Below are 23,274 nucleotides of genomic sequence, written 5' to 3'. Positions count from 1 at the left end.
TGTAGCTTGTACAGTTATGTCATGATGAAATGCACCCTTGTGCAGCAACAGCTTATATATTGTGTACAACCATGCAGCACCTGGGAGCTCAGGGACTATATTCCCACAGAGATGAAAAATCATCAAAATGTTTTCAACATGTTGGTGTGAGGAATGCATGTGCACACACCACTGAAATTATGTGTGAAACGGGAAGCTATTTTTTTTTAATCTGTGTAAACCAAAGAAAATACATGGAAAATGTACAGAACAGACGAATAAATGTTCTTATGTCTAAAGCAAGGTATACCACAAAAATTACATTAAAGAAACACATAAACACATTGTTGTAATTTACTTGGCCTCTCCTCCCACAGGAAAAACAAAATCTAAAATGAAATACGTTCATTCAGCAGGCAGTGCTCCAGTGTCACACAGCCTGTTCTATCCTACCCTGGTTAATACCTCCTGAGAACAGAAATGTTTTCCTGAAGAATGGGGCATCTCTGTGAAGAGCTAATACCACTTCTCCCTGATGTGGCATCAAAAGAAAAGTCAATGAACATGAGATGGAGCTAGGGAACACACTACAGATGAAGCTTAGAGGCAGGAGAGTAGGAATTATCTTGGGGGAAAACGAGCTTTTCTTGTGTTGCATCTCTATGTGATCTTCACCTGTGAGATGAGAGTCTTCCAAGTGGCATTTCAAAATGGTATTGTAAATGTGAAATATGTTAACTCTCTAAAACTTACTGATGGGTGAAAAGAGACATTTAGTGTTACCAGACTTTCATGCTGACATACCACTCACTGTTTTTCTTTCAATACCCTGGTAAAAAAAAATGCAGTTCATCCAGTTAAAGTATGTCTTCCATGTATGTTTCAGCACAAGGAAGCCAGACAAACACTCCCGTGTACAAACACGAAAATATATATGTATTTTAATTTTCATTTGGTCATATTTTATTTAACAGAATGTCATTCTTCCTCAATAACCAATGATGATTAAAAGTAGTAGCACTCTCCAAAGCAGCCCATTGATCACAGAGAACTGATGATATTTAAATATACAATATAAAGAGTGATGTTTCACGAAGTTGCTTTATCTTCAGACTTTAGGCTAGAACACAACAGACCAAAATTAACCATTTCACTAGGTCCAAGAATAAAATTCAAACTGACAAGTTGTGAAAAGAGAATAGTTATTGAAACTTTACAGAGAAAGAACATGATTAATAAACTTGTCTTGGCTTTACAAATCTCAGACCCCCTGAGTCCTAACAATACTAAACTGAGAAACAAACAAATTTTATCCTGAGGACACAAGCATTGTTTGTAAATTACTCCTGTAATTTAATTTTGAATTTTGATATGGTGCTATAATATTTTCCATAAGGCTCCAAAGTAGATTGCTGCATGCAAAAAGGACATCATTCAGTAGTTACTGCTATGCAAGTACTACAGATCACAAGAGCCTTAAGGCACAGATAGCCAATCTGCCATTTTAGATGTCACCATGACTAGCTGTTAATCATTATTCTCATAACAGAGCTGTATTAATAGATTATGCAAGTGGTTTTGTATTTGCATAAGTGCAGAATCAACAGAGTTACCATGATTTTTGCACAGCCTTCACTGGGACACGAGTACCTCCATAATATGTTATTTATTAAAAGCTGGGGCAGTAGTTCCTATGTGAACAGTGGCAACTAACAGTCAGGGAAGGTAACATCTTAAATCACAAGGGTTGTTTCATCTATACTTATAGTCAGACTCTTTCTTCTTGTAGTCCTTTATGATGGGGTTGGCCTTGGTATCATTTGCCATCTCACCCTGTTAACCAGAGATTTATAGAAGGGACATTTAAAATACTGATCCTCAAGATCTACTCTGCAGATTATCAGTGTGTTCAGGTTTTTTACAGTTTTCTTCAGTTATCAATAGAATAAAGTACACACAGAAGACAGAACACTGTTGAACTCAAGAGGGTAGGAGAAGGGATGAAAAGCTGGGAGTGTTTTGCAGAACATTCCATATTTCACACAGCAATCCATAGGGTGAAAGAGCTAGAGAAGCCAATGATTTAAAAGAGCTGTTATTCTCAAGTTGAACTGCAAACTGCAAAACAATTTTTCTTAATAGTGTCAAGTAATCTAAATGTGCCCCTCTGAATATATTGATAGCTTTAAAATGACATTTTCTACTATTTAATTCCTTCTACCATTGCAGCATCAAAGATGTACATGAACCTCAGGGACAACCATACTTAAAGGAAAGTAATTATACACTAAGTCCCATCAAGGATACAATGCAGCCAAACCCTGGAAGTCTTTAAGTTATCATAATCTTATGTATTACTTGTAACAATCACCACTTTAATAATCTTAGGCATTAAGTGTAATGCTTAAAGTTGTCGGTTTCCTTTAAATCATCTCTGCTCAGAGTGACTAATGGCTGCAATTAACACCAGCAGCAGCACTGTTTAAAGACACAGGACACGGATCACCAGCTACAGCTCGAAGGCTGCATAATTAGCACAAGACACCGAGGATGGCAGGGGGGATTCCCACAGCACTTCCACTCACAGCTTTCCACAAAGTAAGTGCTGATACTGATGTCAGGGCGAGGCAGGCAGTAACTCAAGCAAGGGCCGAATTCTCCCACATAATTTTCTCTGCAGCAGGGTTTTGCAGAATACATCCCTCTCTTCTCTTCCCATGGACAGGTTGAGGGGCTCCACCCTTCCAGCTCCTGCATGCTACATGATACAAACATCCTGGGAGCTACTGTGGAACAGCAGCAGTAGAGGCACTTCAGGTTTAGCATATGCATTAGGTTTAAATATATTCAAACTGTGTTTGTGTGGGAAAGTGAGAAACATGTTATCTCTCTTTCCTGATGACAGATGCGTCATGGGGTTTCTAAGCCCTCTATAATATTACTGAGCAGGTGAAAGCCTCCCTCATAATTAAAATGGTTAACCAGTTCACTCCAAATCCCTAATGTTGCTTCCTCCCAATCCTGCCACCTTTCCTTACAGCTGTAGGGCTCCTTTCATTCTCTCCTTCCACAACTTCTTCACCCAGGCAGGACACAGCATTTCTCATATTCCTGGGACCTATCTACAGGTGAGGCTCTGTTGTCATGTTCTGACCCTTTAAATCATGCTCATAAGCTCAGCTACAGCACCTACCATTTTACATAGCAACTAATTTTCTAAAGATTTGGGAAACTCCATCGTGGCGATACACGGTAGACTATGTGAAAAATGGAAACTCTGCTCATAATGTAGGGGGGGACTCAGGCTACTGATTAATTTCTTGGAAGTGTTAATGCAAATTCTATCACATCACTTTTGCCATTCATACAGCTTTCCCCTGCAAGCTTGCTTCTTTCTGTTTTAATTTTTTAATTATTGTGTTTTATCATCTTCTATTATCTCTCCCCTTGATTTTTTCTACTCTTAAATTTTTATTAACCAAGGGACCTGATTTGAGATGCCTGCCTTTAGGCACTGCTGTTTGTTGCTGATGATGCGACAGCCTCTTTAAGGAATCACAGCTGCATTTCCATATCAAAAAAATTCCTAATTAACTCCCGCCATTTGTCTACTGCAAATTGACAGATATGTCAATTCTCTGAAAGTGAATTCTCTGCAAGAGGAAGCTTTGTCATATCTTTATTTGAGAGGACTTACTGTGAGCCACTGGTTCAGAGAGAAAAGATCTGACTGACCACAGTCTCTGCAGACAAAATATTTTGGCCACATTTTAACAAAATGTGTACCATAATGAATTATCAGCATCTTCCTTTGGAGGTCTTTCTCTTTCACCTGTGCGCAGTGCTTCCTCCCCCCAGCTTTGGATTCCACACCAATAGCTGATCAATTCAGATTTTGAACTCACTGCAGAAATTTCCTTTTTCTCTATTTTTAAATTCATGTCATGCAAGTGTTAACATGCCTTTTATCAATCAAAGCAGTTTACACACAAAAAACACCAGAGGACGACTGACAAAAGAGTGGGAACTTCTCACTCGTTTCAATTTCACCACTGCCCAGCACTGCCAGTTTCACAACTGCCCAGTTGTTATTTTTTAACAAAAAACCTACTTCACAAATTGTGCAATCCAACAGGGGTCAGTCTCGTTTTGTGCCAACAGAGACTTACGAAGGAAACAAAGTAAGATCCCAAAAGCTGATAGGAAAAAAATCCTATTCAACTGACAGCTGAAGTGCAGACTGAAGGGAGTGTCCAAGTCAATCTGCTAAATACAGACTTTTCACACAGGGTCATTCAAAGTTACAAGGCAATACAGGACATGGGCTTCTATCTACCTGGTTTGCACTTTCATCTAAGGTCACCTAAGCATGCCTCTAAACAAAATGTTGAAGTTCCTTGAATAGTTAATGGAAGATAAGTATCTTGGTTTGTCCCTGACAGAATTCATTACGGGGCAAATTTCCTTTTGGGGGAGTCTTTGAATTAGACTACTTTTTTTTTCCCAACAGTCAGAAGGGAAGAAAGGCATTTCATTTGAGGGACATGCACCCTTTTTGTCATTTCCTCAGCAGAAATGGTTAAATGTACACTCATATTTAACTCTACAGGAAAGCAGATCACCCCTGGTTTGCAAAGGTCTCATGGTAAAATGTTCTAAAGAAAGCAGACACAAGTGAATCAACAAATAAGACCTTCTTACATAACATAGAGACACATTAAGTTTTCTCCTGTTAAAATCAGACTGAGTGATCAAAGTGTCATCTTTTCCATATAGAAAAATATCTTCCATTGAGATATGTCTCTAACTCCCTGTATTCCTGTTTTACTACCTGCAAAATGGGATAACTATTATTTTCTCAGTTCATAGACTGTTTTGAAGTTTGTGGACAAAAGAACTATTCTCAGCTCCGGAAGTACACATTCACAGGCCACTTGCAAAATACCCTTCTTTAGAGGGACCTGATCCAGCTAGCCTTGTGATTAAGTGTTTTTTTCAGTACAATCCTTTGAGACCTTTGCTGTTGTCTTTCACACTGATATTTATCATCCAAATTTTTCTTGGAACCCAACACTGCTAATAGCTCAGCAGGACATTCCCCAGATGCAATTAAAGATTAAAAAATCCAAACTCCCCTTAAAATCCCATTCTAATATTCCAAATAAAATCCTGAAGCCTGATTGATTTTGGGTTTTTCTCTCTTGCATGCTCTTTCAAACATGACTTTATCAAAAATCTTGACAAATACGTACATCAATAATCATAACAGAAACAATATAATAACAGGGATATGACCAAAGCTTACTGCAAAGTGTTTTCCAAGTAATGCTAAATGGTAGTTCTTATGATTCTTGACAAACTTTAATTTCCCGAACGGAACAGGAAAATAACAAAAGGCATGAACAAAATACTGTAAGGTTACAATTTTGTCCGGTAGTGTGCTTAGGCTTGGCTGTGACTGTGATTAAATAATACAAAGAGAATTCCATGCAAGGTACTGAGCTAAAACATTTGAGAACGACATTAAAGTGAATTTGCTCCTCCACATATCAGTGACCTCTTGAGGTCCCTTTTATTCCTCTTTTCTTTAATTCTGTTTTCAGATTATGACTAGGCATAGCATGTTTGTAGAGTGCAAAACATCTTCTTAAATATGCTATACAGTAAATTTACATTTCTGTAAAGACATCTCAAACTATTTTACAACTAATAACTATTGGGAGGGAGTCTGTGTATTTGTTGGAGCTTAGTGGATCTGATTACCTGTCGCTATAAAACCAAGAGTCTATTGACATCTCTGATTACAAAGATGTTTTGGTCATGGAAGTTTCCACAACTTTTCCATGTGTTTTTAAGCATTTGTGTCTTGGAAAAGTCATCATGTAATGGGATATTTTTAGATCTTATCAAAGGCCAAAAACTATCAATTTTTACACTTTTTTAATAAATTTTCCTTTTTTTATGTAGTCGGACAGGTATATCCAGTTTCTCCACTAAGTTCCTTATATTGCAGGATATTTTTATATGCATATCAGCATGCATAATTACAACAAGGTTTTATTCTACCCAATACACAAGAAAGGTAAGAAATTAAGAGGAGTTCCTCCCAAGCATGTGCATTCTGTTTTTAGCACTTCAATTCTGCTATAAAAATTAGACAGCAATTCCTATGATAATAAAGATTGGAAAAAGTTTTCAGTCCAAATTCATCTAATAAAAATTCAACTACCTATAAAGATATTTTATAAGAAAGGTGGAACCCTTTATGTACTCTGATATGTAAAAGAGAAATGCCTTCAAAGAATAGTGAGAGCAGGTAAAGTATATTTATTTCTCTTACCCATTTCCATATTCTTTTTCAATGTCACAACTGCAATTACCACTGTCAGAACTTGATTCAGTGAAATAAAAGCTGCAGCCAAGAAGATCTGTAGCACAACTTTTCAAGAGAGAGGATCTTATTGAAAAAGCAATTTTGTTCTTGCTGAAAGATGAGGTCCAAGTTACACAAAATTATAATATATCCTACTTTCACTTTCTGGAAAAAATGTATTCATACTCATTACCTTAAAATTCAAACATCAAAAAATCAGACATCAGAAAATATTACATAAATTTACAGTTAAGTGCACAAATAAAGGATTTTCAAACAAAAATTTATAAGCTTCAAAACAAATGTTAAGCTTCATACAGTGGAACAGATTTGCATTTTGTGATTAGACAGGTGGTGCACCCTGAAATCAGCATTCTGCTGTCTTACAATGGTCTGCCCCACTATATAAAAGAATCCATGAAGATTTTGATCACCACTGCATCACAGCTTGTATAAATGTGGAGTACTGACTAAATCCTGAAGCCCTTATAAGGAGAAAATTTCTACGGATGCTTTAGTTTTATCTGCTAAGAATTTTTAAATCATAACCATGGTAATATACTATTCTACTAACCAGAAGTGTGGAAATATGTAACATACATTCAAAAATGGCACTTATGCAAATACTGGAGACACATCTCACTTATACAGCATGATTTTACAAAGAATGTGAAAATAAAACTGAATAAAATAGTATATAAGAACTGATCATTTTTTCAAGTCTCTCAAACTGAAGAAGTAGTATTAGGACAGTTTCTACTGCTGACAACTTGTCTGGCAAGAGGTTCAGGCTCATTATCTTTGCTCTCTGCATTTCCTAACACATACCATGAAAACAGAATTAGGAAAGCAGAAAGGCAATGAGTTGTTCAGACAAGTTCCTGCAAGCTGATGGCATATTAGGGCATACACTATTTATCAGTGCTGCTAATGACCTGTAAAGTAGGAAATCTTTATCTGAGTGTTGTCTGGGCTAATCAAGGGTGATGCTGGAAGAGTCAGGGTCGTCTCAGTCCTGAGAAACGTTGAAGCTGCCACCACTGGAGTTACAGCTAAACTTGAGACAACAGACTTTCAAGTTTTCACTCTCTGCTCTTAACCCATCTCAGCCTACCAAATTTTACAGCTGTAATCATCCTGGATGAGAAGCGGTGACCTACAACCAGTAACTTGGAAACTTCACCGATCACTGGAGTGATGGAAGAAATGGTTTGAATTCTAGCACTCGTGAGGCAGGGTTGCTGTGAACTGTCACCTCCAGTGTGGTCAGTGTTTTCTTAACTAATCCCTGCACTGCCTGAACATGCTCTTAAAATACGTCTAATTATTCAGATGTCTTGCTGGGCACCCTGTGTGTCCTCCCACTCTGACTGTCGATTTAAGTCCTAATAAGAAATTACATTCTGGCCTCAGCACACCACAGGCTGCACACACATCAGCCAGCACACAGAGATGACACAGCCCCATGTTGCAGCTGATCCATCCAATCCCTAGTGAAACCTGTTACCCTTTTGAGGTAAAATGTATTTCTTTATTATGGCACATGTTCAGTATATACAGTTACACTACAACCAAAACAAAGGTGTCCTAAACTATAGGCTGAGATGTTTGACTAAAACTTAATCCTATTAATCTTTGCTTGGAATGAGATGCTGTTGATCTATGGAAAGTTTTACTATATTAATAATGACAGTGTCTCAATATACAATCTATAATATATCTAAGTACATTGAATAGGTATGATTTCTTGTATAAACCTTCAATGAAATATACTTATCTAACAATGTCACCTTGTATGCTTGTCAGAGATTGGTAAAAATATATATATATATATGTATCCAGTCTCCCAGTGCACAGGATTCAGCAACTAACCTCTGCTGCCAGGCTTTACTTTCAGATACTGGTTATTCCACTGTAGTTAGAGGACTAATGTCTCACTCCAAGGGAGAACAGAGTTCTGGAAAAATTCTTGATGTGCACCTAAAATGCAAGAGAAGTAACTCCAATATGTCCCACATTACAGATTATGGTACCAAGCCAGGTTACTTGTGTAAATGAAAAGTTAGGGAAGAAACCTCAGAGACCCATACAGCTAAATGACAAAGCTATACAAGAGCTGGTTCCAGTTCACCTGTGATCTTTCTCACAATGCACATTGTTTATGCTAAATAGCAATCAGTATTATTTGAGAAACCAATTCCCACAGTTAGAAAACATTGCACTGATTAAATCATCTCCCAAGTACTTATATTCCATCTTAGCACACTATGTGATCATTGCAGAAAAAAATCCAGTAGTCAACATACTAGTTGGCTTCCCATGGGAAGGACAACACTTAATTTGCTTTGACATTTTTCTTTGTTCAGTATGTTTCTCTCTGTGTATGTGTGTTTGTGCATATGAGAACACACACGTTTTGTTCTCTTTTTTATGGTGCACTTCACTGACATATTTAATAGTCACTCATTTCCATAGCACTTGTTTACCATAACTTACAAAGTAAAATTGGAGGATTATATTGTATTTACAAACAAGTTGGCACTTACAGAATAAATTATTGATTCGTTTTCTTTTTTATTTAATTTTCTTTTTTTCTCCACTTCTTTTTCACCAAAGGGCTTCCAGAATTCAGGCAGAATAGTAACACCTGCTGCCAATATGCTACATTAACATGAGTAAATAGGATTCCAGCTGTTACACTCTTTCCCAATGATTTGCTTGTTGCTGAGAGGCAGTGCCTTCCACCTCAGTTCATGTCCAATGCTCAAAAACTGTTAGTCAAGTGAAAGCAAAGGCTGCATGTTTTCTTCCTCATTCTTATCCATGCGTTTCAGCACCCCAGGATCCACAACTGACTGAGACCTGCAGAGGGACAACATGTTTATTTGACATTTCTAGATCAAGACAAATGAGGGTAAACCTCAGCTTTCTTCAGTTTATTCTAATTTCTGTTAGGGTTTAAAAATAAGGGTACAGCATTAGCCAAGCATCTAATCATTGCAAATCATCAAGAAATACCCTCATGGAGGGATAACAGGGCTTTAAAGGGCTCACTGCTGATCCGTAAACATGGGAGCAAAAGGTGGAATAAAGTGGATGCTCTCTTCAGTGAAATTGTGAAGCAGGGAGTATCCTCCACACAAGCATAAACTAAGCTTTCCTCTGTAGTGACTTAAGCACTGACTGTCTCTCCAGAAGGTTATATAGCAGTGGGCTGGCAAAGAAGGTACAATTCAGCCACCCAGCTGGCTTACCACACACTGCAATCAGCAGGATGTGTTAGCGGGAAGCACAGGTTGCTCCTTTTCTGAATAGCATCTTAATTTAACAGTGAGAGATCCTAAGTCAAACCTAGGAATAGTGCCATGGTTAGCATGATTTCTAAAGCAGCAGACAAATGTATTCAAACTCCCTTTTCAGCACAACTGAACAGGGCAGGGCAAATTCAGTGATGACTGTAAAATTTCTCCAGATTCTCTGGTTCAGCCCAGAAGCATAACATGATACCACTGCCCTGCAACAGTCATATGTGACAGACAAAGAGGAAAACTGAGTGTCCAGCAAAATCAAAATGTTCCATTGAAAACAAAGCCTGAAATGTTAAGATGGAGTCTCACATCAGCCATGGCTCAACTCATCCAAAAGCAGTCACTTCTGGGGTACAGTAAGTGCAGCCCTGATTAGATGTTTCCTTTAGTGAGAAAAATCTCATGCAGGAAATGCCTACTTCTCTTTCTTTCTGTAAAGAAGATTTGAGATGACTAAAGAGCAGGTGTACATCTCTACAATGCAGGCATTTATTTTTGATCAGTGGAAGCACACTGTGCTTGCAGCATTGCTACAGATTTGCCCATTTAGAGGTCTACAGTGCAGAGAAAAACCTTCACAAATTCTAACTTTTCCTAAGATAAGCATATGGAGTCAATCCCCCCTCTTATAAGCTGGCATCCTCCAGTGAAACCAATGAATGAAGCTGATGAGGTCCTTCTCAAAAAAATCTAAAGAAAACTTACAAGAAAAAAAATATCTGACTTAAATGCTAGGTGAAAACTTTGGACATAAGGATATTTTCTAATAATATTTATCCCATTCTCATATTAACACTAAAATGAAGAAAATTACCTTTAAAAATATGATCATCTCTCTTGCGATAAGCATAATTTAAACTTTTTCAATTAAGAGTGTACAATAATACTTATCCTGAACGCTAGTCAGTTCCTCAGGCAGAAAACTAAACCAGTGGATTAAAAATGCTTTTTAAAAATCTTCACAAGGTACCTTGCCAATGCAAAGCTGATAGAAAATTTGCTGGTGGGAAGTTGCACTCATGGAAAATCCAGTTCATCATGATAGAAATTGCTGTGGAAGCAAATTAACTTCAAAGGTCTTCCAACTGGATGTAATTGCTAAAACTGAGCCTTTTCCTTGGCTGCCAATAGCTGAGCAGACAGGGTTTCCACTCCTCATCTGGGGAAAACTGAAGGGGAGCTGGAATTGCTGCAAACCTGGTCTCCAGTTCCCAGTGAGGAAGCTTTGGCCAAAAATTCCCAGGGCCTTTGAAACTCCCAATGCTAAGGCAGGTGTGAAAATCAAACTGCACAAATCTTGATCTATAGTTTGTATTCTCAGATGCCCAAATGCCTTAAATAAGAAGGAGAAAGAGTTTGCCCTCAGTTTTAAACAGAAATTTACTGTCATGCTTCATCCCATTGAGCAGAAATTCACAAATTAAGGTATGCGAAAGGAAAAACATTTGTTTAAGTCTCTAACTTCTTTTCTTCTGCCTACATCTCCCAGATAAATTTACAGACATTACTGAATACATTCTGAGAAAACACAGTGGGACAGTGTTATACCACGACATCCCATTGCAGAGGTGAGGAACCAAATCACAGCTCCTCTGCAAAGTTTCTCAACACAGGCACCTGCCCTGCTGGGTTAGGTGAGAGGAGGATGCAGGTCTCCAGCTGGGTGCCTCAGGATGATAGCCATGGGTGAGCACAGCCACAGGCCAAGCCTGACTGCTGAGACAGCTGCAATGTTGGCAGATGACATAAACAAGTTCTCCCCAGAGGTCTATGCTAAAGGTGGCATTAATTCCTCATCTCCATCATCCTCCCCCGAACCAACATTCCTCTCAAGGTAAGGTCATCCAATTCACCAAAAATTCAAGTAGATCTGGAGGAATGTCAGTGGGGGCAAAAAGAAATGGGGGGGTAAGAAAGGAATGAATTCTCAGTAGCAGTTTGGTTTTAAAAAGACATTTTTGCAGGAAGTAGTCTGCTTTTAAAAGGGCAAGCCAAGTTAAACAAGATAATTGCGCTGCTAGATGCTTGTGAAATTTTTTCTAAGCTAAGCACTTTTCATCGCCTTAGTCATGGGGTTTTATATGTTAAAAATCTTATGCAGTAACATATCATAAAGACTGTGGCTTGAAACTGAGAGAAACAACCCATCAGTTTCTGAATACAGGTTAACATTAATTTTTAATAAAATAGAGTTTATCTGTTTTATCATAACTTTTCTATCTATGTTTTAACAGAGTCTGTGCACTTAGTACATTGAAGTCTTGGGACTTTCTGTCAGTCTTAGTACAGTAAGTCTATTTAGTATTTTTTATGTCCAGCAGCAGGGGGCAAGGATTCCAGAAGATGCTGGAGGCATGCTAACTGAGAAGGAATGCATTGAAGGTGAAGAAATTTTAGCATAATATTATATAGGTACAGATTTCAGCATGTTTATTTTCTGCACTAGGTCTCCTACCCAGTTAGTTCACCCAGACTGAACGAATATCAGTTTGAAGCTTACACTGAAGTGTAATACTCTATGAAAAGAGTTTTCAAGAACAAGTTAAATGAGAATAAAAATTATTTGAGAAAAAATCAAGAATCTGGTCAACTCGCTATTTTTCCACTTAATAATGTGCTTGCCCAGGACAATCTGGAAAACTCTGCTCCAAGCAGGCTGCTCCTGCTTATCACAGGACTTCTCATATTTTATTTTGTTGCACTCTTGGATAAAGTTATTTACTCTCACAACATCATTTTACAGCAGAAAGACTTCTGCATTTTAGGTCATTAATTCCATCCTTGTGTCTAAGACAGCTTCTCTATTGTCTCATAATTCTTGTATTATATGCAAATCATACATAAGTGTATTGCTCACCTTTCCCCTCCCCTGGCTCTTTTTCTCTGTCCCATTTTCTCCATTAATTGTGTTAGTTACACAATTCTAGCTTCATATATCTGGGCACTGGGGATTTTGGAGGCTCTGGGAATTTATGGCCAAAGCTCCCTCACTGGGAATTTGAGACCAGGTTTGCAGCCATTCCCACAGCCCTGACATATAGTTTCAGAACCCTTTTTAACTTTTATCCTAGCTCATTCCTATCCAGTTTCTTGCTATTTCCCACTTTCAATAAAGTGGAAGTTTTTTCAACACAAAATCCTTTAATTTTATTGGGTTGTTTTTTTTTTTATTTCCTATAGCAATCTTATGTTTTCTCCTCTGTTTCCACAAAAATATTTCCCTTCTAAACCACACTGTCCTTCTCAATCTAGGCAATATTTTCCAGCCAAAATCATCTTCCTGGCTGAGAAATCTGAAAATATTTTATGCTGTTTGATCTGTTTCCAGAGTTTATCTTCTGCATCACATGCTGTCTCCTGAAACTGGATTCTCAGCCTAGCACATCCTAACTTAATTTTGATGACTTTATATATTGGTTTCTGCTTTGTTTGTTCTTTTCTGATCCATTGCTAGGCCTGTCCCTTATAAGCTGCACTCTGACTTTTGGTGCCCTTTCTACTGCCCTTTCTGCTACCTTTTCTATCACAGTTGTAATCTTTACCCTTTTCTCTCCTACTGCCCTGGCAAGCTTGGATCAGATTCACCCCGTCTAAGCTAATGACCTCACTGCTTCCATTGCTACTGGAGAAGTAACTAAGCTCTTCCTATACTTTATTTTGGATGGTAAAATGCAGCAAGCAATTACACTGTAACTTCTCAAAGAGAAGACTGTCAGAATGCCAGAATGTTTACCAGACTTGAGTATAACAATTGGCACTGATTTCGGTCCTGGTTCTCCTCATATTTTCTCAGGCATGCAGTCACTGTGATTGATGGCTCAGATGCCATAAATATCCTGGTACCTACACACTGGTGGATACCAAGTAGTGGGCTATGACAAGAGGAAGATTAAGAGCTAACATCACTACCCAGAAAGATAATTGGCCCAAATTTACCCTCTGCACGGAGGCTCACTCCAGCTAGCACTGTTTCTCTAATAAGTACTGTAGGCTGAGGCGCGATAGCAGCTTAAAGACAGTGCTGTGTGCACCACCTATATGGCACCACAGAAATAATCAGCTGCACTGAGTTCACAACTCACATGTGTAATAATCACAGCATGATCTCTCATCAACACTGATCATTTTAAGAAAGGGTAAAAAAAAAACCAAAAAACTCTCTTCCTATATAGTAGACTGAACTACATATAGCTTCATAAAGGACGAAGAAGGCAAATGTTAATCTTATGGCAATAGCAGAAGACAACAGTGCCTTTAACTCACCTTTTCATGGATTTGGGAGAGAGGTCCTTTTCTATATCCTTTGCTGGAGTGTTGTAGGAGTCCGCATTGCATTCACTGTCATCATCGTATTCATGGTCAAGCAGTGTTCTTGCCCATGTCCCCATGTCATAGGGGGGCAACATTCCTCCAAACTCTGAAGGCAGGATCTCAGGGTGTATGAGCTGATGCAGGCTGTTGAGGTTGTTACCATGTAGGAATATCTGTATGTACACATGCAGGTAAAAATACAGGGGTATCACCAAAAAACATCAAAGCCCAAATGACATCATCATTATTAGGAGGATATTGTACAATTTAAACATTTTGGTTGTGTTGGGCTAACAGAGGAAGGCACACATCACCTCTGCCTTAAACATGGCATACTATGTTCATAAATCTCCAAAGTGATTAAAGCATAAATAACTTAAAGTATGTGCAGGGAAAGGGACGTAGGGAGGGTAAGAACTGGTGTCTGGTTACTAGATGGACAGAATACTAGACAGACAAACTGCCTTGTTAATCTGTTGTCAATTGCTCTCCCTAGTTCTGTGAATTAAGTAAAAAAATTAAGATTATAACCAATAAATAACATTATTATTCACCATATACAACAAGGAATATGTATTGACTTTCAGCATACAGCCATGAGTTCTATAAATAAGATAAATTATGCAGTGTAATGATAACAGTGCTGGAAATATTTTCTTCCTTAATCTAGTCATACCAGTAACTGCCATTTATACCTGACAATACATGAAGTAAGTAATAACAGTAAAATAATCCCTGTGACAACACTGAGGGAATATCTGATGGACTATTTGATATTTTCCATCAATGTTTTGGTAGACTGATATTCATATATAATTTATATGTATATATCTGGTTATTAGTATGGCATGATACAAATACCTGTGTTTAAGTATTTATGTTTATGTTTAACTGTAGTGTTTCTCCTCAGAGATCTTTCATGTTTCACTTCACCTTGCAGGGACTCCTCTGGGCAGCTATGGCCTTAGTATGATTTATAAGAGTTTAATTCAAAAGGAAGAAAGACAAAAACCAAATATATGCTTGTTTTTTATTGCTTACTTCAGACCACCTTCCAGTCAGCTGTAGACCCAGGAAAGTTAGTATGACTGTGCAAAACCAGTGATTTTCTTCCATCTCAGAAAATAATTTATCCTTTGTGAAAGAACATTTATTAATGGCAAAAGTTATTTGCTTCATAGTGCCTTTACAGCTAAGTGTTTCACTTCTTAGCATTGTTTTTATATATGCCTAGTACTGCATTTATCTGAATAAAAGTATCACTTGTGAATCTACATGACAAATTAAATAAATACATAATAATTCAGGATAAAACCAATGGATAAATAATAAGCCTGACAAAAAAAAATCTAAAGAGAATTATCTTGGGTTTGAGGAGTTTTTTCCCAATCATTTGTTCTGCATCCAATAATTTTCTTTAAAGCTGATTTTAAATTTTATGTGCTGCTCATAACTTTCACATTTTGACACTAAGTTTAGAACGGTAAATCAATATTTAACCACCTGACTACTTTTTATAGGTATTTGGTATTGACAAAAAACAGTTGTAAAAAGTCAGCATTTCTGAAAATATAAGCCATTGATTCAGGTGTCTAAATAAAAAATTTAGATGGTAACTGATAAGCCTCCATGTTCAACTGCCTTGTCACTTATTTTTAATGCTGTAACCCTTCCATGAGCTGCACTGTACTCCCTAGTTATGCATATGCAGCACTTGAGTTGAAAAGGCCTCAGACATATCTGGCACTACAATGTTCTTTGAGGAAACTGCAGTCAACAGAGTGCAACTGAATCCTGCAAAATGGGGCTTCATTTGCATATTTATAACAGATATTACATAAAAGGCTTTGTGATCTATAGTTCAAAATCTGTAAATACCAGAGGCCTCTCAAGCATAATCTGTCAGTAAAAAATAGTTCAACACCAAGGATGATTGTGACCTTGCAGAGTGCGTTTGAGGAGAAAAAATACAGAGCTGCTTAGGGAGCTGATTCCATTAAAAAAAAAAATCACCATGTTCTTTGTAGTGCCGTTGTACATGATGCTGATTGTGTTTTCCTGGATGACAAATTTCCTGTTACAGAAATAATATCATTCTATACGCTAACACCACCAAGCTCTAATTTAATTGCACTGATGCAAATGGTACAAATTCAGCAACATCTCAGAGGCTGCTCATGCTTATGCACAGATGCATGCACACAAATTCCCTTTTATTGGTTTTCATTCAATTTAGTATTTGCAAACTAATACTACTAGATGCCAGCTGGGTATTTTAGCTCATGCTAATGTCAAGGAAAGCTCACTAGGAAAGGACTTTGTAGCCACTAACTCTGTTTTTAAAAGAAAGACACAAATAATTTTAGTAGAAATTAAACAGAGATGAATTGAATACAATCTTAATAGAAACTGTTATGTTGGCAGTATTTTTTTATATAACTCCCAGAAGCAAGCATGCGCTTATATTTTAAAATCCATTTAAGTGCACTGCTTGACTGTGTCCTCTAAGGATAATGTATAAGTTTCTAAAACAGTTGAAGGTACGCTTTACAACATAGATATATTTGAACATTTTCCACCAACAGCAAGCTGATATCTCATATATCTCATGTTAATCTACGTTATTAGAGTATGATGCATCTGCTGATGACAATTGCCAGGAAATGGACAATTAAAAAGAATACCCTTTTTCGTGTTTTCTCCTTTAGGAAGGGCCGGATAACTGTGTAGAGGGCATGGATATACCATGGCTGATTGACGAAATGTATTCCTCCAAATCGAGCTGGAAAGCTGTCCTGTGTGTTACAAAACAAATACATACAATTTAAACCAATCCTTAATATATGCAGCACATGCATCTAATCATCCAATACTTTTTTTTTTCCCTAAATGCCTTCATCTTAATAATAAACCTTTAACAAGAAGAAAGATTATTCAAAACTGCATCCTGTCAGTTGAGTTCCAACCTTCCACACCAAGGAGCAACACACCTTGGACAGAGTAAGTTTGGAGGAAGTGTGCTGAGATAGCTTTGCTATTCAAATAAAGACACAGCATTTCTAACCTCCAGAAATGCTTGAAATATTTATGATTTGCCCATAATCCATCTATGCAATATATTTTTCTCTTTTCCACTTCTATGGATTTTATTCATTTTTAATAATAACAATCTCAACTCTTCCAATGTCATTGAAGAACACTAAAAATGTCCCTCGTCTCCACCTTAAAAAGAAAGTATAAATCTAAACTGCTATTCAAAATGTCTCCAATATTATCCATATTTCATAAAACTGAGACTGCATTAAACATTATGCACAAACCGTTATGCAATATCCATTAAATTCTTGTCACATAGTCAGAGGCCTTCTGGGAACTTAAATGTGAGGATAGCATATCTGTATTGAAGCAATGGCTTTACTTTTTTACTTGCTGAAAATCACAAAGGGCAGATAACTCACTAGGAGAAGATTCTGATATGCATTTTCAATTTCTAAGTCGAGAGACTGTACCAGAGGGTTTGACAGTTTCAAGAGGGCAGCCACTCTGTCCTGGAATACAATTTTCAAATTCCTTGTGTTGTCCTCATTTTGTCTTTGCCTGGTTGATCATATGCACAAACAATGCAATAAGCCAGCTCCTATGTTTCCTAGAGTTGCACCACTGAGGAAGGAAGAGGTGTAAACAGGTGCAGCTGATGTATGCCCCCTTTTGTTTTCCTGGCTTATGTCAGAATTTTCTCAGTGAGAAACCTCCTCCTAGTTATACAGACTTCCTAAATTAATGGCTTTCATTTGAAGCTTAATTCAACAGGTGACACAGAATAGGCAGCCATGGCAGTCACTTAGATCACAACCAGGTTCCTCACAGCAGCAGCAGCTCCCATTTGACCATACAGGTAACAAACAAGGACAACCTTTCCAGCTACTGCCTCTGCTTCCTCCTTTGTGGGTGCAATAAGGGCAACTTCAGGTCTGTGCCACTGGGATCAAAGGCTCAAAAGGAGGCAATCAAATGGCCTGACATGGTGCTTTGTGCTAACAGACCTATTTTGCCTCCTCTGGAGACAAGAGAGGAGGACCTGTATAAGCACCCAGTAGCCTCGATGTAATCTGCAATGCACCACTTGAAGCATAGGGTCACACAGCACACACCAAAAAAAATGGCCAAGAAAAGAATTGTAAACTATTCCTGCCAAACAAGAACTGTCACAAAAGGAAAGCAGAAACTGCAGGAAGGAAATGTTTCATTAAGTGTTTCCAGATAGGAATAAACTTTGAAAAAGTACAACTGTCTGCATATCCATAAAACCTCTTTAGTTCTGAGAATGTGTTTAGACCTGTGGGAATAACAAAGTAGGAATCACTTACTCCTCTCAAAGAATCCATTCACATCCTGTCAGGCACGCCTAACCCAAGGGTTCTTTACAGCAAGGTACCTCTTGCCTTCAAATTGTAACAGCTTGCTGGATTTTCATCAAGGAGGCAGCACCTTGACAATAATTTACAGAGAGAATGACATCCACAACACACACTATTCACATCTGGCTGGCCAGAGCACAAGTCAATACAATCAGTGGTCTGTTTTGCAGCTTTTCTCCAGAAACTTTTGATTAACAGCAGCTTTGAAAGAAAACAATCCTATCAAAAGATTGCTGCAGAAGCCTCATTCTGCTAAATGCACAATTCCTGTCAGCACTAACTAAACAGCAAACAGGATGGTTGATAATTTGACACATATATCACCGTGCTCAGTATTGTAAATCTCCAAACACCATTCTGAGGACACAGCTACGATGTGCAAAAAAGGTAGTAAATTATGTTTGTATCATAGTGATCCAACAAATCCATTTGGGAAGGATAAATCACTGGATGACACCTTAACCTTTAGTTACAGGAGACACAATTCATCTACAGAAGGTTGTGTTTATTTCGATTATCACGGCTGGTTCTCCAGCAAAGAAATCAGGGGCTCCATGCTGCATACCATGCACAAAAGAGCACATACATAAAGCTGCAGAAATCTCAGCAGAGCTGAGAGTCACACAGAAACTGAGGACAATTTGTGAATAAGAAGATCTCAATAGGCACACTGGCATACTCAATAGGCATACTCAATACAAACACAGATTCAGAGCAGAGTGCCAACGGCATTTGTATTCTAATGTGGCCTCAGAATGCTCTGTATCTTTTTATAGATACAAAATTTCTAGCAGACAAAAGGATTATCCTTAAAAAGTACCACTTTGACACATCTATTATCTTTTTCTGCATCTTGGAAACCATTTACATGGAGGATCACAAATATATGTCAAATGATCCTCAAATAGAAGATGCCACTTGATCTTAAAAGCCAGTTTGTTTCAGTGTTTCTCAGATATTCTGAAAGCAGTTTCTGAAACTAAAGAAGATGGGTAATTATAAGTCTCTGTGACTAAACCAAGGTGCCCAGATTCAGAAGCACTTCCTAAGGTGTATTTAGGACCCCCAAAAATTTGTGCCAAAAAAGAGAAAGGGTGATTTGGTCAGAATGACCATTGTACACAGTGCAAAGCTGCTGAAAGTAGATCCAAAAGCAAATCTCAAAAGCCCCTGCTGAAAAAATAAAACAGCAGAATAAGCAACTACATCTGCTGGAGAAACAGGTGTCAGAAGGTTGTCTTGCTCTTCTCAGATGTACCTGATTTCCACAAGGGGATTTGCCAGCCAGATGGCCATCCAACACAAAAAGCAGGTAGGAATTTCTTTCAAATCACTGATTCTTCTGGAGATTTATGTAGATTATGTTACAAGTATGGTGGCAGTCACAACTGCCTCTGCAGACATACTGTACTTCAACAGATGAGCCTGTAACCCATGAATCATATGAATTCTAAGTGAAAGGAATCTCTCGCCAGAAAACAGTAAGAAATGAAGACCAGCTGTAAAGTGAGCTGTGCTTCTGACTTAAAAAGTAATAAATGTGATGGGGTATTACCAAACTGCAAAAAATAACTAATTATGTATACACAGTGGGACTTTTCTTCACAGTCACTGTAACCCCTGTTTCAGCAGCAGAACATAACTTTTTCTTTTCTCTGATGAGCACAGTTAGTGGCATGGCCATGCCATAGACACAGACAAGCAGGCAGCTATTATCAGAGACCACAGGCCCCTTGACATGAGGCTTGCAAGTGAGAATTAGCAGCAGGCTGCCAAGGAAGAGGCATGCCCCTGCACTACTGTCTGCAGCACTGAGGGACTGCTAGTGCACCAGCAACATACCAGAACAGTCCCAGAACTGGGGATACAACTCTAGTGAAATGGTTCTGTGCACTCATAGCACAGCAATTTCAACCTCTCTGCCAAACATAATTTATACAGTCTATCTTTACAAGCTTTCTCTCCAAGGACCCAGCTGCTGTTGCCTACTACCTCCCTTGGCACATACTAAGAAGCCAGGTTTACACTTGCCAGCCATCACATTCCACCCTGTGCTGTACTTGGCCATCACCTGAGCCAGCTCTCAGGGTTTCACAGAGGGTCCCCTGCTCCATTTTGGCCTTCTTACAGCACAGGTAGTAATAGCAAAACCAGTGTATGACATTTTCAACTTATGAGGACTTATGAGAAGAAAGTGCCAAATTCCTACTGAAAACCAGTGTGAGTCTTCTTAACGGTATCAGGACTATTACCATAAAAATGACCCATCTTTTTATCTTTACCAAATGAAAAAATCAAAGAAATTCTTAAAGGCCACAACATTCTTCACTCCTCAAGCATCCTGTCTACATTCAAATCTCTGAAGTCTACTTTTAATGAAGCAGCTGAACTCAGTACTGTAATCAAATTTGTTTGCACAGCTTTTAGAAATGTAGTCTCAGAAACTGCTGAGACCACTGTGTGCCCAAAGGTGCTATGGCAGCCCATTGTCATCAGAGCCTTAAAAGTATGCCACACATCTACAGCAAACAGACTGTCTGACACATCTTGCCATATATTAAAACCAAGAGAGTGCTTGGACATTTGTCTCTGGGATTATTTTTGAGGGTTTGCTGTCCTTATGTGCAGTGACACTGTTTCTGGAGACAGTCTAGAAACGTCCTTCAAAGGACAGTGTAGACAAACGAATACACTCACACCCTTTACTTAAGGCTGCACTTGAGTGGTCTGATGAATTCAGGCTGTTGCATCTGCACACAAGAGGTTACAAAGTCAAAACTGCAACAAATCTATCTTCATAACAAAAATTGTAAGTTCAAAGAAAGCATACAAAATTATTACTGTCTTAACTGTGACTTAAGACTTATTCCTCAAGACAATACATTAGTCTTCCTTTAGCATTTCAGAAAAGTCAAGCACTTCAGGGTGAAAAAAAAAATTATTATGATGAACCAAAGTGGTATCTTTATAATGGAAAGCTCCACTAGAAGGACACTAAAATATCTGCTACAAAATGCATCACAACTAAACTTCATTTTTAGCATACTAAAGAGAAGACTATGGAAACCCATGTAAAGAAAAGGCCCTGACTAGGAGGAATAGTTCACATCCTTAGCATCTAAGAGGTGAACTACCAGTGGAACCAAGAGTCACTGCCATCTACATCAGGAAAGGACACCCATCTTGCTACCAAACTGTAATTCTCACCAAAGGTAGGAAAGAACAAGGCATTCCTAATACCAAACTTCCAGCATCCATCCATTATATGAGTACTTGCAATGCCTCAAAACAAACTTTTATGTCAAGACTGATCACCTACACTCAAGACATGACTGGAAGCAGTGGTGAGATTAGATGATTAGGAGACTGGAAAGTGAATATTTGACATCTAAAAGAATTTGTGTTGGATTTTTTTTTTTTTAAGTAAACAGATGCTAAACACACCAGGGAGAATAAATAACAGGTGAGGGAAGAACCTTTCAAAACAAAGGATCATGTTGACACCAAAACAAAGGGGAGAAAGCTGACCAGGAATACAAGAAGACTGGAAACTGGTCAACAGCTTTGAATCACCAAACATGCAACAAGACTGGCATCCTAACTCATTTTGAGAAAATTAGTAAATTCTCAAGAAGCTTCATCTTGTCTAAGACAGAGAGACCTTCCCTCTGTACCTCTCTGTTACGGCTCTTTTAATGTTCAGATCCAAAAAGAAGACTCAGGTGGTAAAATTTAGCTTGACCCCTGGAACAGCTGCACTAGTGATTTCCCTCTGGAAGACTAACATGTTGTTCTCTCCTAGTCGGAGCTTTTCATTTTTGTTATACAATGTTGAGCCATTTCTAAAACAAACAAAAAGTGCCCAAATAAATTTTTGTTACTGTGTTCAACCAAAAGCAAAGTACCTAAAGGCAAATTGCATCATTCAGTGATATTCCTACAAAATAAGATTTAATTATCTAGAACTGGATGTTGTCATTTGGCTAAGAAGCTTCCAATGAAGCAATTTGACTTTTGGCAGTCCTTTTCATTTCTATTAGTAATTTTATCTTACAACTCTTATAGTAATATATTAAGTTCAATGCAATGAGGAGACAGTATTCATCCAGTGAGACTATTGGTTTTTTATTGAAGTATCTGTTCTAATTTTAAAAAGTCTTCCACCTTTCATTTCAATATGCTACTCATAAAAATTATATATTGTTTAAATTAATTAGATGGGATTTAAAAGTCATTTGACCATATGTGTCTGCATGTTTATATATAAATATAATAAAATTTAAAACCTACATAGATTTTGTGCTTTCGCTGTTTGGATAAAGGGATTATATCACTCCAAATTTTAATTAGGTAGGCTTGATAAAGAAAGTATTTTGTGTAAAACCTTCATTTTAATTTGAAATTACTTCATATCTTCATAAATTACCTTCAATAGGTTTTGACCTTAATTTTTTTTTAAGTTTTAATTAGAAATTGGGAAATTCTTTCATAAATTTTTCTTCATTTTGACAGGGACTTGGGGTTTTGAACATTGGGTTTTGCCCTATTTGTTTAGTTTAAATTTTGAAAATGAAGGTTTTAATTTTAAAGAAGAAATTAAAAATGTTGATTTTCAAGGACAATACTGTTTTCAATTATTAGTACTGTCTCTTTTCTAACACTTAATTTGGAATGTGAGATATTAATAAGAGGGAAAGGAACCTAAACATTTTTACAGCATGCTATTTTCCAAATAAGCAAAGCCAGAAAGAGAGTAAGAAGGATAGAAGTAGGTTCTTCTATTCTGAAATGATAAAATCATTCTTTACAATAGACAAATATCAGATGGTGACTTTTTCTATGGAAATTCCCATGGGGAAAAAAAAATAAAGTCTGTTTTCCAGGC

General features: G+C 37.7%; 1 protein-coding gene across 1 annotated transcript in view; it reads right to left on the bottom strand.

Moving 5' to 3' along the window:
- Positions 1-894: 894 nt before the first annotated feature.
- CLVS2 (clavesin 2) overlaps positions 895-23,274 on the bottom strand; it is a 55,540-nt gene continuing 33,160 nt past the window's right edge. The window contains exons 3-5 of the mRNA XM_002188667.7: positions 16,656-16,766; positions 13,924-14,144; positions 895-9,214 (exon numbers count right to left, since the gene is read on the bottom strand). Coding sequence (XP_002188703.1) covers positions 9,127-9,214; positions 13,924-14,144; positions 16,656-16,766 — 420 coding nt within the window. The 3' untranslated portion in view covers positions 895-9,126. The remainder of the gene's footprint in view (positions 9,215-13,923; positions 14,145-16,655; positions 16,767-23,274) is intronic.

Source organism: Taeniopygia guttata, chromosome 3 (genome assembly GCF_048771995.1).
Source record: "Taeniopygia guttata chromosome 3, bTaeGut7.mat, whole genome shotgun sequence".
Taxonomy (NCBI): Eukaryota; Metazoa; Chordata; class Aves; order Passeriformes; family Estrildidae; genus Taeniopygia; species Taeniopygia guttata.
Note: the sequence above shows the minus strand (reverse complement) of the source record. Positions and strands in the feature narration are given on the sequence as shown.